At 43.8% G+C, this 16,375-nt stretch overlaps 1 protein-coding gene and 1 long non-coding RNA gene across 14 annotated transcripts in view; one reads left to right on the top strand and one right to left on the bottom strand.

Moving 5' to 3' along the window:
• The window catches only part of LOC120362736 (uncharacterized), a 403,841-nt gene that overhangs the window by 143,499 nt on the left and 243,967 nt on the right, over positions 1 to 16,375 (top strand). For 8 of the 11 annotated variants that reach the window (XR_012513671.1, XR_012513666.1, XR_012513670.1 and 5 more), the window contains 2 exons: positions 4,719 to 4,789; positions 10,183 to 10,289. The exons of 1 other annotated variant lie outside the window; for it this stretch is intronic. This is a non-coding gene — a long non-coding RNA (uncharacterized LOC120362736). The remainder of the gene's footprint in view (positions 1 to 4,718; positions 4,790 to 10,182; positions 10,290 to 16,375) is intronic. 2 more of the 11 variants (XR_012513668.1, XR_012513672.1) reach the window with 2 other exon arrangements.
• Positions 453 to 15,825, bottom strand: LOC101030834 (cell adhesion molecule CEACAM8). Of its 3 annotated transcripts, none has more exons than XM_074385623.1 (6): positions 15,616 to 15,822; positions 14,397 to 14,756; positions 10,115 to 10,393; positions 9,461 to 9,715; positions 3,675 to 3,806; positions 453 to 2,140 (listed from the first exon to the last, which is right to left on the bottom strand). In XM_074385623.1, exons 1-5 carry the CDS (start codon positions 15,677 to 15,679, stop codon positions 3,715 to 3,717), a joined length of 1,050 nt encoding a protein of 349 aa, XP_074241724.1. In that variant the 5' UTR covers positions 15,680 to 15,822; the 3' UTR covers positions 453 to 2,140; positions 3,675 to 3,714. The 3 variants fall into 3 exon arrangements, with proteins under 3 accessions (XP_074241724.1, XP_003943268.1, XP_074241725.1); XM_003943219.3 differs by having other exon boundaries at positions 453 to 2,166; positions 15,616 to 15,820; XM_074385624.1 differs by lacking the exons at positions 453 to 2,140; positions 3,675 to 3,806 and adding an exon at positions 5,561 to 6,007 and having other exon boundaries at positions 15,616 to 15,825.

Below are 16,375 nucleotides of genomic sequence, written 5' to 3'. Positions count from 1 at the left end.
TGTAAGCATGAGTTTTAGATTCAGAAATACGTGAGTCTGAGTCCTGGTTCCACCTTTTATCAGGTGAGATAAGTGACAAGTTAATTGATGTCTTGGAATAGAGGGATAATAGTGCCTACTTAAAGGGTCATTGTGAGCGTTGGATGAGGTGCAGACATAAAGGTCCCCAGCATGTAACAGATTACTTCCTCTTCATTTTTGTAGCTCACTGGTTCCATTAATCATGACTGGCTGTGAACATGCATCAAAAGACAAAATTCCAACTAATGTAAATATAGATCTAATTGGCTTTTATTTGTGATTGGGGATTTGGGGCAGCTCCCACTCTACCAATACAGTGATGGCTCCCTGTGGGCAATGCAATAACAGAACAGTGGGTTTTGTCAAATTGGAACCAGTAAACAGAGCCATATAAATAAATTGATTGGATAACATCAGGGTACTTCAGGTTACTTTTTTTGGGGTAAATGTTAAAGGAGAGGGAAATTCCTTATTATGTTGACTCAGGGAGACTAGACTCTTCCGTTTTCAAAAAAACTGGTCTGTTTTGAGATCTGCTTCCTTAAAATTCCAGTTGGAGTATGTAGCATTTAGCATGAGTGGCTCTAATTTGAAGTCTTTAGGCTCTCAGTTATGTGAGAGTGTGACCAAAGCGTGACTCTCAGTTATCATCATTTTTGGCTTCCATCATTTATAGGTTATGATATCCTCCTGATCACACATTTCTTTCAGTTTATGTAATTCCAGCCAAAGACAGACCATTTGATATTAGGTGGATGGCAGCACACAAACATTTAAAACTTTTAGAGATTATGGCACACCAGGGAGACTACTATCAGGAAGACAATATGAAGAGTTTGGAGTATGCACCTTTGGCAAGATGCAAATCAACTAAAATAGAATAGATCAAAGAATGAACTAGTTGAGTGTAGCCGTTTTAACCAAGTAGCATATTTGTTAATTTTTGCAAGTGAGACTCTTTAATACCAAATATATTTATCCATGTGCAATGAGAAGCATCATAAACTTCACAGACTCTTCTCTGTTCAGCCAGTAGGGAGCAATTTTATTATCTAGCATCGCATGCCTGGGTTAAACTAAAACATGGAGTGAGAGCAAGTCAATCTAGAAGTCTAACTCTAAAAGGGACCACGATACATTTGAACAAACAGTTGTGTTAAAGATGCTGCTAATGTTAGCCACTGGGCGGACTAAAGGATCTCTTATGTAAAAATTTGGGGTTGACACAATAGATTAGACACTTGGTTTATCTGTCATTCTATGTATATTCTCAAATATAACATCCCAATCAAAGCCTTGGTAATATACCCAATGTTTAAAAATATATCCTATTATAAAGACAACAGATTCTTACTGAACTTGTGCAAATAACTGAATTACCATAAACATATGAATACTCATGAATAGTTGCCCAGTTCTGTGGCAGTCAGGTAGGGAACAAAAGTAAATGTTATAATTTTTGTTCACAAAAGTATACTTTACCAAATTGCCATAAGTTATAAATAAAAAATATTTATAGTAAAATAAAGAAATTTGGCTGGTCACGGTGGCTCATGCCTGTAATCCTAGCATTTTGGGAGGCTGAGGTGGGTGGATCACCTGAAGTCAGGAGTTTGAGACCAGCCTGGCCAACATGGTGAAGCCTCATCTCTACTAAAATGACAAAAATTAGCTGGGCATTCTGGTAGGCGCCTGTAATCACAGCTACTTGAGAGGCCAAGGCAGGATAATTGCTAGGACCCAAGAGGTGGAGGTTGCAGTGAGCCGAGGTCGTGCCACTGCACTCCAGCCTGGGTGACAAAGCAAGACTCCATCTCAAAAAAAAAAAGATAAAGAAATTAATAAATCTGAAAAAGAAAACACTTAAAGAATTAGCAAATTTTCAAACACAAAATTTAAAAAACATTATCCTCATTATTTAGTTCAATGACATTGATTTTTTTTCTTCTGTTTTGATTGGCAATTTCACTAAGGCATCAGCCTCTTTGCAAGTTCTTAGACAGTCCAGTGGTATGATCTTAAAGTTAGCAGAAACTTGTATCCAAGAGTATTTGTCAGAGTCTTTTCCATAAACCTCCTTGAAGAAGAAGCAGTTTTGGATAGTAGCTGATTGCAAATGCTTTGAGGAAGAATAAAAACAATTGTCTGTGAATGACAAAGATTGAAAATGACTATGGTTAAAACTCTGATGAGAGCTTATTATGATAAAGGCACAGCTCACATAGAAATTAAGTTACTTCTGTGGCATATGACATTATGACTGATAACATACTCTTTTTCTAGGAATCTCATATAATTTTTGGAACACCCATATCAGTAACATACCCATAAGTATAACTTAGAAAAGGTTTTACATCACTTATCAATTGACAATGCTTTCCATGGAATTTAACATATCAAATAAGTGGCTTTTCCACTTAGCTCCTGTTTCTCAGCAGGATTACTAAGTTCTTGATGGAGCCCATTAATGAATGGGGCCAACAAAGTATAGGCTTGCATATGCTGAAAAAGATTTCTAGGAAATTTGAATACTCCTAGCTAAAGAAACATTGTTTTAGCCTCACATTCTACCTATTAGAACAGGAGTTCTCCATCCTAGTTACATTTGAGTAGCATCTGGGAAGGCTTAAAAATTACCAGTGCCTGGGTCCCACTCCAGACATTAGGTCCGAATTTATGGATGAGGCTTAAGCATCATTTAAAAAAATGTTTTCCAGTGATTTCCATTGTGCAGCTATATTTCCCATCAGATTTGTTTGATTTCTTGTGGCAGTCACTTTTTTCTATTTTGGTATTATGATTATTTTTCAAATATTATCTCCTGTCTTAGGCCATATGTTCTCTGGGATAGGGACCTTGCCTTCTTTATTTCTGTATCTTTCATGAACACATGAATTGGTCATTGGGAAAAGGTTCTCTACCACACATAGGTTGTGTCCTGTGTCTCAGGTTCACACGTGAACGCTAGAATCATTGTTCTCCACAAGGTCAGAGATTGCTTGTGATGAAGGGTGTGGGTCACTCCACCGTTCAGAGAGTGGATGGGAGAGCACCCCGTTTTTAGGCATAGCATTGAAACTAAGAATTTGATGTGCATATGGGCAGAGGGGCAGGGATGTGTGGAGAGTCAGATGTTATTAGGATGGAGGAATCACACTAGGGAGTAGAGGTAAAGGAATTAAGAAGGATTAGTAAAGAGAAGAAATGTGAACTTATCAAATAGGCCAGAATAGACCCCTGAAGATTCTTGAGTAGGTGAGTGAACTAGATTTTAGGAAGGTAATGAGGCAGCCATATGCAGGGAACATTTCAAAGACTGGAGACAAGAAGTCAAGCAAGATTTCGAGCAGTTGTTGAGGTTTATGGGAATGGATAGAATGACACAAGTGATAGATCTTAAGAAAGGATCAGAAGACTTTCACAGTATATTGAATCTGGGAAACAAATGAGTAGAGACTGGGAATAATCACATCTAAGAGACAGTAGGGCACATGGAGCATGTAGACCAGGGAAGAAGAGACCTGCAGGAGTTAGTGATGAGAAGCAGGAGTTTATTGGGAGGAGGATGAGATTCAGTCCCGGAATACAGTTCTCTCTCCCAAGCATGGCAGTCAGCCTTGCAGGAAACAGGACAAGAGGAAAGGCCATCATACCTGCCAGTCTTCCTGATATGCAGAAACCACACCAGGGCTGCTATATCAGAGCCACCCTGGCCAGCACTCCAATCATGATGCTGACAGTGGCCCCAGCTGAGAGGACAGGAGAACTATCTGGTACTGAAGCATCTGTCATGGAAAGAAAAGAGAAGGAATGAAGGTGATGTTATTTTCCAGTGTGGTGCCCTAGGAACCAGCTCTTAGCATGAAGTAGTCTCTACTTGTTTTTTTCAAGGAATATGTTATTTTTGTGGGAAGGTTGCTGGGAAGTGATTAGCCAACTATATTCTTGCAGTTTTTTTTTTCCCTCTCACCGTGTTTCTAGGTTGATGATCAGTCTTCTGTCAATTTCATCCTGACCTTTCTTTACTCAGGTATTTTTGAAGGCTTTGGGATGTGAGAAAGGCTGTGATATTTTCTGTGTCATTAGAACTTTCCACTTTTCATGGTTGCATCTTTTTCTCAGTGTCTTAGTTGTGGCAGGTCTCTATGGCAGGGAGTGGATAGACAGAAGGTCCGTGTCAAGGAATTCCAAACTGACCACCACCTTTGCACAGAGACCTCTCTTCTCAGGGGCTCCCAGCAGGGGTATGAAAACAAGCCCGGTATTATGAGACTCTGTTTAACTCTATTGGGTAACTAGTTGGAAGACACCCCATCAGCCTTGCTGAAACTCACTTAGAACTGTACTACTATTTGTCTGGGCATGGTGGCTCACGCCTGTAATCCCAGCACTTTGGGAGGCTGAGGTGGGCGGATCACGAGTTGAGGAGATTGAGACCACCCTGGCTAACACAGTGGAACCCTGTCTGTACTAAAAATACAAAAAAATCAGCTGGGCATGGTCGCAGGCACCTGTAATCCCAGCTACTCAGGAAGCTGAGGCAGGAGAATCACTTGAACCTGGGAGGCGGAGGTTCCATTAAGCCGAGATCACACCACTGTACTCCACCCTGGGCAACAGAGTGAGACTGTCTCAAAAAAACAAAAAAACAAAACTGCACTGCTATCTAAAACTTCTTTTCTCTTTCTCCTTCATAGGGATCAGATCTGTATCGTGGTCTGAGGGATCTCCCAGGCTTCTCCCACACCTGCCCCACTTTCCCTCACAGGTATTTTTCCTAATAAATTATCTTGCATGTCTAATCCATCTTGGCTGCATCTCAGTAGGTAAAAACTAACAAACAAACTAGGTTTGATTCTTTGCATTTAGCTTTTTATTCTTTCTCTTTCACATCTAGCCAATTATCATGTCCTAGTGTTTTCAGTGTTGCCTTTTTTTAATGTGTGTGTATTTACATAAAATACCTTTTACACACACACACACACACACCCTTTTGCATCTGTTTCTTTATTTCTATTGGAACCATTTACTTTTGGCCCTCACCAGTCAACTCAGGCTGATGATTAACACTGTGTTAGCTACTGTTGAGGGGCACCTCCTATGGGCCAGGCCCTGTGCTGAATACTTAACCTGTATCTCATTTGATTTATACAAGAACCCTGTCAGGTAGACATTATTTTCATTTTACAGATGAGAAGACAAAGACTTAGAGTGGTGAAAAAACTGTAGTAATACAGCAGCTAACATTTGTGAAACATTTCCTCTGTATGTGGCATTTTGCTGAAGGTTTCATTGATGATTACATTAAACCTTTAAAACAATGCTATGAAGCAAACATTGTTACTGCAATTTTCAGTTGAGGAATCAGAGGCTCAGAGAAGTTAAGAATCTTGTGCAATAAATTTATAACTGCAAACTCTTACATTAAAAAAGAAGAAAGATCTTAAATCAACAACCTAATTTACAACTTCACAGTATAGGAGAAAAATAAACTAAACCCAAACACAGTGAATGAAGGAAGTAATAAGGATTGGAATAGATATAAATAAAATGGAGAATGGAAAAACAATAGAGAAATCAGTGAAACCAAACGTTGGTTCTTCAAAATAAGATCAACAAAATTGACAATCGTTAACTAGATTGACGAAGAAAAAAAGAGAGAAGATTGAAATTACTAAAATCAGAAATGAAAATGGAGTCAGGCATGGTGGCTTACACCTTTAATCCCAGCACTTTGGGAAGCCAAATCCAGAGGATTGCTTGAGGCCTGGAGTTTGAAACCAGCCAACATACGGAGATTATGTCTCTACAAAATTAAAAAAGGAAATCAGCCAGGCATGGTGTTGTGCACCTGTAGTTTCAGCTACCTGGGAAGCTGAGATGGGAGGATCGCTTGAGCCTAGGGGTTTGAGGCTTCAGTGAGTTGTGATTGCAACACTGCACTCTACCCTGGGCTGGCCTAAACAGTGGGACCCAGTTTTTCTCTCTAAAAGAAAAAAAAAGAAAAGAAAATGGAGACATTATATAAATTCTAGAGAAATAATGTTTACAAAAGTACTATGAATAATTGTATGCCAATAATTGGATAACCTAAATGAAAATGGACAAATCCCTAGAAAGACACAAAAAATCTGAATAGACGTATAATTAGTAGAAAGATTGAATAAAAATTGCATTTGACAAAATTCAGCATTCTTAATAAAAGCATTATAAGTATGAATGGAAGGAAACCATCTCAATATAATAAAGGCAATATTTGAGAAGCCTAAGGCTGACATCATACTCAATAGAGAAAGACTGAAAGCTTTCCCCCAATGATCAGGAACAAGAAAAGGATGCCTGCTTTTGCCACATCTATTTAAATAGTATTAGAAATTCTAGCTAGAGAAATTAGGCAAGAAAAAAAAGACTTTCAAATTGGAAAGAAGAAAATTATCTGTCTGTTTACAGGTAACTTGAACTTGTATGTAGAAAACTTTAAAGATGAAAAAAACCTGTTAGAATTTATTAATAAATTCAGTATGTTGAAGGATACAAAATCAACATGCAAGCATCAGTTGCATTTCTATATACTGACAATGAACAATTTGAAAAGAAATTAAGAAAAAAATTTTAATTCACTTTAACATCAAAAAGAATAAAATATTAACCAAGGTGAAAGGATTATGTTCTGAAAACTAGAAAACATTGCTGAAAGAAATTAAAGATGACCTCAATAAATGGGAAGATGTTTTGTTTTTATGGACTGGAAGACTCAGTATTGTTATGAAGACAGTACGACCCAGAGTGAGTTACAGATTTAACATAATTTCTATCAGAATGCCAGTGATGTTTTTTGCAGAAATAGAAAAATCTATCCTAAAGTTCATGTGGAATTTCAGGACTCAAAATAGCCAAACAAGTATGAAAAAAAAATCTTGAAAAAATGCCGAATCCTGATTTCAGCATTTACTACAAAGCCACAATAATCAGTACAATGTGGTACTTGCATAAAGGAAGACATAGAAACCACTGGACTAGAAAAGAAAGGCCAGAAAGGAATGCTTGCATATCTGGCCAAATGCTTTTTGATAAGGATGCCAAGACCATTCAATGGGGAAAGTGCAGTCTTTTCAACAGAGGACTTTGGGAAAGCTGGATATCCATGCAGAAGGATGAGTTGAACCTTTACCTGACACCATATACAAAAAAATTAACCCACAGTAGATTAAAGACCAAATGTAAGAGTAAAAAAACCATAAAACTCTGAGAAGAAAACACAAGGCAAAAACTCCATGACATTGGATTTCACAGTGGTTTCTTAGTTATAACAACAAAAAAGGCAACAAAAGAAAGAATGGATAAATTGGACTTCATGAAAATTAGTAACTTTTATATATCAAAGAACATTGTCGAGGAAGTGAAAGGGCAACCCATGAAGTGAGAAAAATATTTGCAAATCATGTATGATAAAGGATTAATTTTCAGAATATGTGAAGAACTACTACAAATCAAGAACAGCAAAAATCCAAAAACCCAATTAAAAAAGGACAAAAGACCAAAATAGAGATTTCTCCAAGGAAGATACACAAATGGCCAATAAGCACATGCAGAGATGCTCAACATCATGAATACTTAGAGATATGCAAAACAAAACCCCAGTGATAGAATACCTCAAAGACATCAGGATGGCTTTGATTAAAACACACACACACATACACACACACACACAGACACACACACACACACACACACACACACACACACACACGCACACAAAGTGTTTTTAAACAGGTGGAAAAATTGGAGCTCTAGTGCAGGCATCCCCAAACTTTTTACACAGGGGCCAGTTCACTGTCCCTCAGACAGTTGGAGGGCCGCCACATACTGTGCTCCTCTCACTGACCACCAATGAAAGAGGTGCCCCTTCCTGAAGTGCGGTGGGGGGCCGGATAAATGGCCTCAGGGGGCCGCATGTGGCCCGTAGACCGTAGTTTGGGGACGCCTGCTCTAGTACATTGCTGATGGGATTGTGCAATGTTATAGCCACTGTGGAAAATGGTGTGGCAGTTTCTTAAAAAATTAAACAAAGAATTAATATTTGAGCCAGCAATTCCAAAGAGAATTGGACAGAATTTGAACAGATATTTGTGCACAAATGTTGACAGCAGCATTAGCCACACAATAGCCAAAAGGTGGAAACAACTGAAGTCCACTGAAAGATAAGTGGATAGGAAAACGAGGTATATCCATACAATGGAATGTTATTCAACCTTAACAAGGAATAAAATTCTGATACATGGTGCAATATGGATGAACCTTGAAGACATTATGCTAAGTGAAATAAACCAGACATAAAAGCACAGCTATTATATAATTCCATTTATATAAGGTTGTTAGAATAGTCAATTACATGGAGACAGAAAGGAAGTAGAATGGAGGTTACCAGGGGTTAGCGGGAGAAGAAGTAAGAGTTATTGTTTATTGGGTGCAGAGGTTTAATGTGGTGAGATGAAAAAGTTATGGAAATGGATAGTGGTGATGGTTATACAACAGTAGATTTCACGGATAGAAATAGTTAATGGTAAGTCTTACGTAAAAAAGAAAAAATATATATATAGCGGCTGATAGTCTTACCCTTTCTGTAAATGCGCACTGGCACTGCCCCTTCCCTCCCATGCAGAGCCCCCGTGGGTGAATCTCCCTGTGTCTCCAAGTGTGCATCGCTCACCGTCCTCTGTGCTGTGCCCACAGCCTCATACAGCTGGCAACTTCAGAGCCGGGACACAGCTCAGAAGTCTTCCCGGAGGCTCCCTGTCTTCCCCTTTCCCTGCAGCCTGACTAGGGGGAGGCTTGGCTTCAACTGGCATCTTGATTTAGCTAGATTTGGGACAGGCTACCTGGACACCTCCATACAGCCAGGTCCCACCTCAGGTTGAGTCAGGGTAGGGCCTGTCACTGGGGGTGCTGGGAGCGGAGAAGGGAGCAGAGTCTGAGCTGCTTCTCCCCCATCCAAGGGACTTCCTCCTCTCGTTTGGGAAATGTTGTGGGCTTGTTTCAAAGCCTCGGATGTTTTTTGCAGCTAATGGAATAGGTAAAAGAAAACAAAGGGGTAATCTGAACATAGGGGTGCCACATGTTGGTGACAAAGAAAAGCAACTTGATCTGAGGAACCTCCTCCTTCCCCCTTTGTGTAGCCTCTTCTACTACATAGGGGTCTGGGGCTGACCAAGTACCCTTTCCACATTTCTCAGGTCAGCCCCAAGGTGAGCCATGAGAAATTAGAAAAATAGGCAGAAGAGAGTCTGTAGAGATGAATTGGGAGGGTTTAGGAGAAAAATTTGGGATTTGTTTGTGCTGTTGGACAGAGGCTGGGAATAAAACTCTTTTTCTGGCTCTTCTCTGAAAGCCAGATAGACTCTACCAGTAAACACTGCCAGTGCTCGAGGGATCCACATACCAGGCACTGTGATCATCTTGACTGTGGTCCTGTTGCGGCCAGTGGCTGGGTTCATGGCGTGGCAGGTGTAGAATCCGCTGTTCTTCACAGTAATGTTGTGGATAAAGAGCTTTTGTTTGTGTTGCTGGAATGTGCCATTTACAGACCAAGAATACTGTGAGGCTGGATTAGAGGCTGCATGGCAGGAGAGGCTGAGATTTCCTCCTGGGTAGTAATAGGTGTCTGAAGGGGAAATGATGGGGGCATCTGGGCCATCTGGAGCAAAGAGAATAAAGTCACAGATGATGTCATCAGAGGGAAGGGGAAGCTCCTGGTCTGTGGAAGGGCATAGTGTCCCTCTGAGATAAGTCACAACCCTGAAGTCTCAACCAAACCCCTGCCCTGTTTACTGAGACAGAGTCTGAGACAATTATCTGTTTCTCCCATCAGAAGATGTGGACCCCAAGTCTCCTGTGACAGGAGCACCCTCTCCCCTCTTATTCTTGGTCAAGGCTGGAGCTACCCATGTTTACCTGGGGCAGGAAGTCATGACCACCTGGGTGTCTAGAGGTGAGAGTCTGCATCTTTGGACCTGATAGGGACTGAGAGGCCTGGCGTCTGGCTGTGTGGATGTGGGATGGAAGCCAGGGCCACAGAGGAACAGAAGATACTCACAGAGGACATTCAGGGTGACTGGGTCACTGAAGTTCGCACTCACTGGATTCTGTATTTCACACTCATAGGGTCCTGTGTCATTCCTTGTGATGCTGAGTAGAGTGAGGGTCCTGTTGTCACTGGACAGCTGCAGCCTGGGACTGACGAGGAGGCTCTGACCATTTACCCGCCACAGGTAGGTTGTGTCCTGAGTCTCAGGTTCACAGGTTAAGGCCACAGCATCCTTGTTCTCCACAGGGCTGGAGTTGTTGCTGATGATGTAGGGCTTGGACAGCTCCCCTGTGCAGATACCAGAGAAAAGATTGCCCTGTGTGGCACCTGTGATTCCTTCACAGGCATCTTTCAGTCAGAATCGGCATCTCCCACCTCTTGGTCCACTGGAGTCCTTAAAAGCCCACAGCAGGTGTGTGTGTCACAAGACAGATGCACAACAATCAGGTTAGGCTGCCTTCTCTGTGTGGGAGAAGCACAGACTTTCTCAAGTGTGAATTGAGCAGCAGCTTTGGGTTGTGGATGGACCCAGGACTGGGAGTTACAGTCCTGGTGCCTCTTCTGGTCCCTCCCTGACTAGCTGCTTGCCTGGCCCACCTTGGGGTCCTCACCTAGAACCTATAGGTGCTGAGTCCCTTCCAGCTTCACAGCCTTACTTTGCCCCTCGAGGTGTGTTTTTGAGGGTTTTCTGATGGGATTTGCCATTATCCTTAATTCCCAAGGATACTGGGCAGTCTGACCTGGGACTGGGTGTCTCAATAGAAATAACAGGAGAGGGAGGCCAGGGGCAAGCCTGGAGGTCGGCTCGGTCATTAGGCAGTGGAGCCACAAGGTGAGGCAGTTTTCCTAGGTGTTTCATGGTGACTTGCTAGAGCCAGTGACCTCTAAAGATATAGCAGTCCAAGGAATGATCTAGAAAGAGTGAAGGGGACAGGCATAAGAGCAGGTGGCTTTGGAGCAGAACCATGTTTCCTTTTCTTGGTTTTTAATGTCCGTTCTTTTCCTGCAGAGAGCAGGTGAGGAGCTCTGGATCCTTCCATAAATACAAGTGGACATTTGCAAATGCAAACTGACTGACAGAAAGGGGGAGCATGAAGTGCTGGAAGTCTGGTCCTCACGGACCATATGTGTTTGAGAGTTATGAGACAGAAATTTGGGAAGAAGTTTTGCAAATATCTTCTCCCATTGGACATTATGCAAAGTGAAATAAGTCACTCATAGGACAAATACTGTATGATTTCATTTATATGAGGTTCCTAGGGTAGTCAAACTCATGGAGTCAGGTAGTAGAATAGTAGTTACTATGGGATGGGTGTGGGAGAATGAGGAGTTGTTCAATGGGTGTGAAGTTTCATTTACACAGGACGAGGAGGTTCTAGAGATCTGCTGTACACCTTCATGCCTACAGTTCTCACAGACTAGTTCTTATGCATAAGGCTTAGGACCAAAAGTGTTCTGAAATTCTAACTTTTTAAAATTTTTGAATATTTGCAGTATACTTACCGGTTTAGCATCTCACATCTGAAAATTCAAAATTCAAAATGCTCCAGTGAGCATTTCTTTTGAGCATCACCTTAGTGGCAGACAAGTGTAGAATTTAGGAAAATTTCGGATTATTTATTTATTTATTTTTTTTTTATTTTGAGATGGAGTCTCGCTCTGTCACCCAGGCTGGAGTGCAGTGGCAAGATCTTGGTTCACTGCAACCTCTGCCTCCCTGGTTCAAACAATTTTCCTGCCTCAGTGTCCTGAGTAGATAGGACTACAGGCGCACACCACTATGCCTGGCTAATTTTTTTGTATTTTTAATAGAGATGGGGTTTCACCGTGTTGCTGAGGCTGATTTCAAACTCCTGACCTTAGGCAATCCATCTGCCTCGGCCTCCCAAAGTGCTAGGTGTGAGCCACCATGCCCCACCCAGATTTTGGATTTTTGATGGTCAATGTGTAACTAATTTGCTTTTTAAAATGTGTCAGGAGTTTAGCTATATTATGTTATGTTCTGACTATAGTAAAAAAATTGGAGGAAACATTAATTTTTTTCCATAAGTAGAAATTGCTCTTAATTGTCCACAGATCTAAAATTAAGTGGTGGAAGGAGCATTTCTCTTGATAATAAAATAAAGTTTAGGTGTCCTGTGAATTCCAGCAGGATCACATTATACTCAAAGGAAGATCCTGAAGTTCGTTTGAAATTAGCAACTCCCAGTAGAGGGAGGCACGTGAGTCCTGTTAGGAGGACAGGATGGTCAGAGAGGAAGCCTTAGGTGTGTCAATTACATAAAGGGAGGAACGATTTCAAATTAGGAGAAGCGATGTGTGTTACATTGGTAAATTTAGAAAGCTTCCTGCCCCTAATTCCTATGGAGTTAGGCAAAACTGGGAGGAACCCAAAACAGGCAATGCTTTCTTCATTTTCTCTTGACCTCAGGAGACACAAGTAGAGTTTAATTAGGTTTTTGTGAATTGGACAGTGTAAATCAGATGCTGGTGGCTTGTGCGTCTCCCCACCTGAAGGACCCCACCTTATCACAATGGCGCCATCATGAGGACACAGATGTGTGTGCAACAGGCAGTAAACCCATCAGGCTGCACCCGCCTGGCCATCCAGGATCTAGTTGCTAAATAGGTTTGGATCATTCATTCTTTCATTCATTCCCTCTGCCCTTCATGGGAGAACTAGTGAGTGTGTGTCAGCTGTTGGGCCTGTCCTTATACAGGGTGTGAGTGGGGAGAGAAAGCAAAGTCCTCTCCTTTGTCCTCCCGTGGGAGTGACACCAACACACCAGGAAACAGGATCTCAGGTTCAGTGAGGGGGTTAAGGTCATAGAGGGAGCCAGGACATTCCTTGCGCTGACTCTGACAGTTGGGGCAAGTGATTTAGCTCTGCAGTACAAACTAATCAGTTGTTTATTTGCTTTCACTCTTCTGAGGATTGAATACCCAGGAAGAAAGTATTTGAGCCAATGGATGACTGTGGGGTCCATGGAACCCAATAAGCCCCCACTTCTTGTGGAAGAGAGGATGGATCTATGGTTGGAGAGGGACCTGATGGGACTCTGATCTGGCCCTCGTGTTTGTGTGACCCTGGTTCAGTGACTGTGTCTTTCCGTGCCTCTGTTTCTTTTCAGTAATAAGCTTCTGTTGGCCAGGCGCTGCGGCTCACTCCTGTAATCTCAGCACTTTGGGAGCCCTAGGCAGGTGGATCATGATGTCAAGAGATCAAGGCCATCCTGGCCAACATGGTGAAACCCTGTCTCTACTAAAAATACAAAAATTAGCTGGGCATGGTGGCACACACTTGTAGTCCCAGCTACTTGGGAGGCTGAGGCAGGAGAATCGCTTGAACCTGGGAGGTGGAGGTTGCAGTGGGCTGAGATTGTGCCACTGGCACAGCAGCCTGGTGACAGAGGGAGACTCCATCTCAAAAAAAAAAAAAAAAAAGCTCTTAAAATTAGCATTAAATTATTCATAGTCGCCTGACCTGAAGTCACAGAGGAGGCGCTCACATAAGCAGATGGGCTATTATTTGCCTCCATGAGAGGGTCCCTTGGCATGATCCCTGCTGGACAAGTTGATGTTGGGAACATCTTTTTTCTATTTCTGCCCCCGGGGACACTGAACTTTCTATGGAGTCTCCTAAATCTCCCAGGGCAGTTGGCCAATGGCCTAAGAAGCTTGCCCATCTGTCCTCTTCACTGAGTCTCAGGTGAAGGACAAGATTCTGTCCTTGCCCAGATGAGGCTCTGGGGTCTGAGCCCTGGCTGGTGAGCAGCTCCAGGAACCACAGCCCTTGAACAGCTGGTAATTCTTTGTTCCCAGTTGGCCCTGCCCAGAAGGCTGCCACCCAGCTCTGGCACAGGTTCCCCAGGGTCACCTGCAGTCAGGATCCTGGGATAGGTGGTCTGGAGCAGGGGCTTCCAGGGCTGAGATTCTCTGTGAGGATCCCAGGGGGTCCCTCAGGTCAGGCCCTGACCCAGTTCTTTAGGGGCTTTCTCAGGGTCAGGTCCAAGGGGAGGGCATGGGGTGCTTGGCTGAGACTGATCTCCTGATGAGTCCCCATCATCAGACTGTCCTTCCTCTGCCGTGAGTATCTGCAGGGTCTGGATGCAGGAAAGGAATTCTGATCTGTGGAAGTTTGTCTCCCCTGTGTGTGCCCTGCACTAAATGCCCAAACCCTAAAATAGGACGTAATGCAGAGGAGGACACAGGCCCAGCCCAGGCCTGACAATCCTGTGTGTGTGAAGGGGAACTGACCCCCAACACCCAGAGGACAGGAGGAATCACTCACGGTGTACGCTGAACTGGCCCGTTACTTCTTCATTCACAAGATCTAGCTTTATGACTTGTAGGGTGTAGAATCCTGTGTCATTTCCAGTGACGTTCTGCATCAGTAGGGATGCATTGGGGTATAGTGCCTCTCGACCGCTGTATGCGGGCCCTGTGGTAGTTATTTGAGATCTCACTACGTATCCTGTAATTCGCCATTTGGCCTCCACCATTTTCCCTTTGTACCAGTTGTAGCCAAGAGCGTCCTGGGGCAGATTGTGGACAAGCAGAAGAACCTCCTTCCCCTCTGCAGCATTGGGTGGCACAGCTTCAATACTGAGCTGGGCAGTGGTGGGCGGGTTCCAGAAGGTGAAAAGTGAGGCTAGGAAGGGGAGAGAGCATCAGTCAATATTGCAGCCTATGTATTGGGGTGGAAAGATGGAGATCTGAGCTTTGGAGTGTGTGTGTTTGTGTGTGTGTCCTACTGAGTCAAAGTCAGCAGCAGCACAGTCCCCTTTTCTTCAACACCTCTGACCCTGGCATTTCCCTGGGTGGAATCCTCTTCCCCAGGGGTCTGCGTGGCTTCCTCCACAATGCCCTCAGAGCCTGCTAACATCAGGGCATCCTTAGGAGACCCTTTCCTTGACACCTCCTCTAGAGACCTTGGGTTTTCCCTTTCTGACCTTTCCCTGCTGTGTCCCCTCCCTCCAGGGCTCTTGTCAACACCTGAGCTCACATTCTAGATCTCTGTGTGTGTCCGTCTTCCTCCCCAGGAGAGTGTAAGCTCTGTGAGGGCAGGGACTTGTGTGATCTTGGCTGTACTCCAGTGCCTGGGACAGGCTGCAGACTCCTGTGGATGAGCTCATGAGCCTTCCCCGGGCCCTCTGCTTCCTGGGGTTTATTTGCCAATGTCTGACGTTGGCTGAGGACAATGTTTCATGCCCTGGTTATGTTTTTATGTGAAGTGGCATCTCATATAGTTATTATTATCATTTTTCAAAATGTAGTGGCCAGTGATGATTAACCAGGAATATGGAACACTTGAGATGTTCCTGCCTCTTGCCAGTTCCAGTTCAGTATGATTTTCCTGCTTTGACCCCCGTCTGCCTCTGGTGTCCTCTCTTCTATTAAGGCTTCAGTAGAAGCCCTCAGCCCTACTCAGAGCCCCGTCTGCCCCAGGAGACTCCAGCCAGTCACTGCGCTTCCTCCTCCTGTCCTCTCCCAGGAATTTCACTCCTCACCTGTGAGCAGGAACCCCTGCCAGGGGACGTGCCATCTGCAGGGAGGGGCTGAGGGAGGCACCATGGTCTCTGCTGCCTGTGTGTCCTCCTCTGTGGAGATGAGCCTGGGATCCAGAAACTTTCAGATCACGGCTGCCAGCTCTGCTGTCCTTCCTCCTTCTGCACTGAGCCTCTTCCCAGGGCAGGAGCACTTCTCAGGCTCATGGGTGGGGTCTGTGCTCAGGACACACCTCTCTGTCCCCTCCCCTCTCAGTCCTGCCTCCTTGTCCCTCCTTTTTATTTTCTGTCTGTGTTTCAGACCCCTGGGAGGTCTCTTCCTTCTTCAGCAGCGATTCACCTAGGCTCTACACACACTACACATACACACACACACACACCCCCCACACAAAGAGACACACCCAGACACACAATCACGCACACACCCTGTAGGTTGGGTGAGCACAGCCCTGGGCCCTCAGCATCCTGCAGCCCATGTCACCAGGTTGGGGTGCACAGTCACTCCCCCTGCTCTCTCCCATCCCCATCTGGCTCTTCCCTTCAGATCAGGAGGTTGGGGCTCCACCACTGTCAAAGGGACACCACCACTGAGCTTTGGGGAGCTGAATGCTCACTGGGGAGAGGGATCCTCCCTCTCTCTCATTGTGTCAAGTTTGAAGCTGTAACATAACATGTGAGACCACGTGTGAAATGTGCAAATCCATGTGGAATAAAACAGGCAGCCTGGCCTGGAACTGCTGCCATCCACACTTCCCTTCCACTC

The sequence above is a fragment of the Saimiri boliviensis genome, chromosome 14, assembly GCF_048565385.1.
Source record: "Saimiri boliviensis isolate mSaiBol1 chromosome 14, mSaiBol1.pri, whole genome shotgun sequence".
Taxonomy (NCBI): domain Eukaryota; kingdom Metazoa; phylum Chordata; class Mammalia; order Primates; family Cebidae; genus Saimiri; species Saimiri boliviensis.
Note: the sequence above shows the minus strand (reverse complement) of the source record. Positions and strands in the feature narration are given on the sequence as shown.

Bases quoted from the DNA above. Each gene is read 5' to 3' on its own strand.
- LOC101030834 (XM_074385623.1), bottom strand. From the start codon at position 15,679: ATGGTGCCTCCCTCAGCCCCTCCCTGCAGATGGCACGTCCCCTGGCAG. The intron at 10,394-14,396 runs GTGAGTGATTCC...GTATCTGCACAG, and splicing joins GGGCCAGTTCAGCGTACACC to GGGAGCTGTCCAAGCCCTAC. The intron at 3,807-9,460 runs GTATGTGGATCC...TTTCCATGACAG, and splicing joins CAAGATGATCACAGTGCCTG to ATGCTTCAGTACCAGATAGT.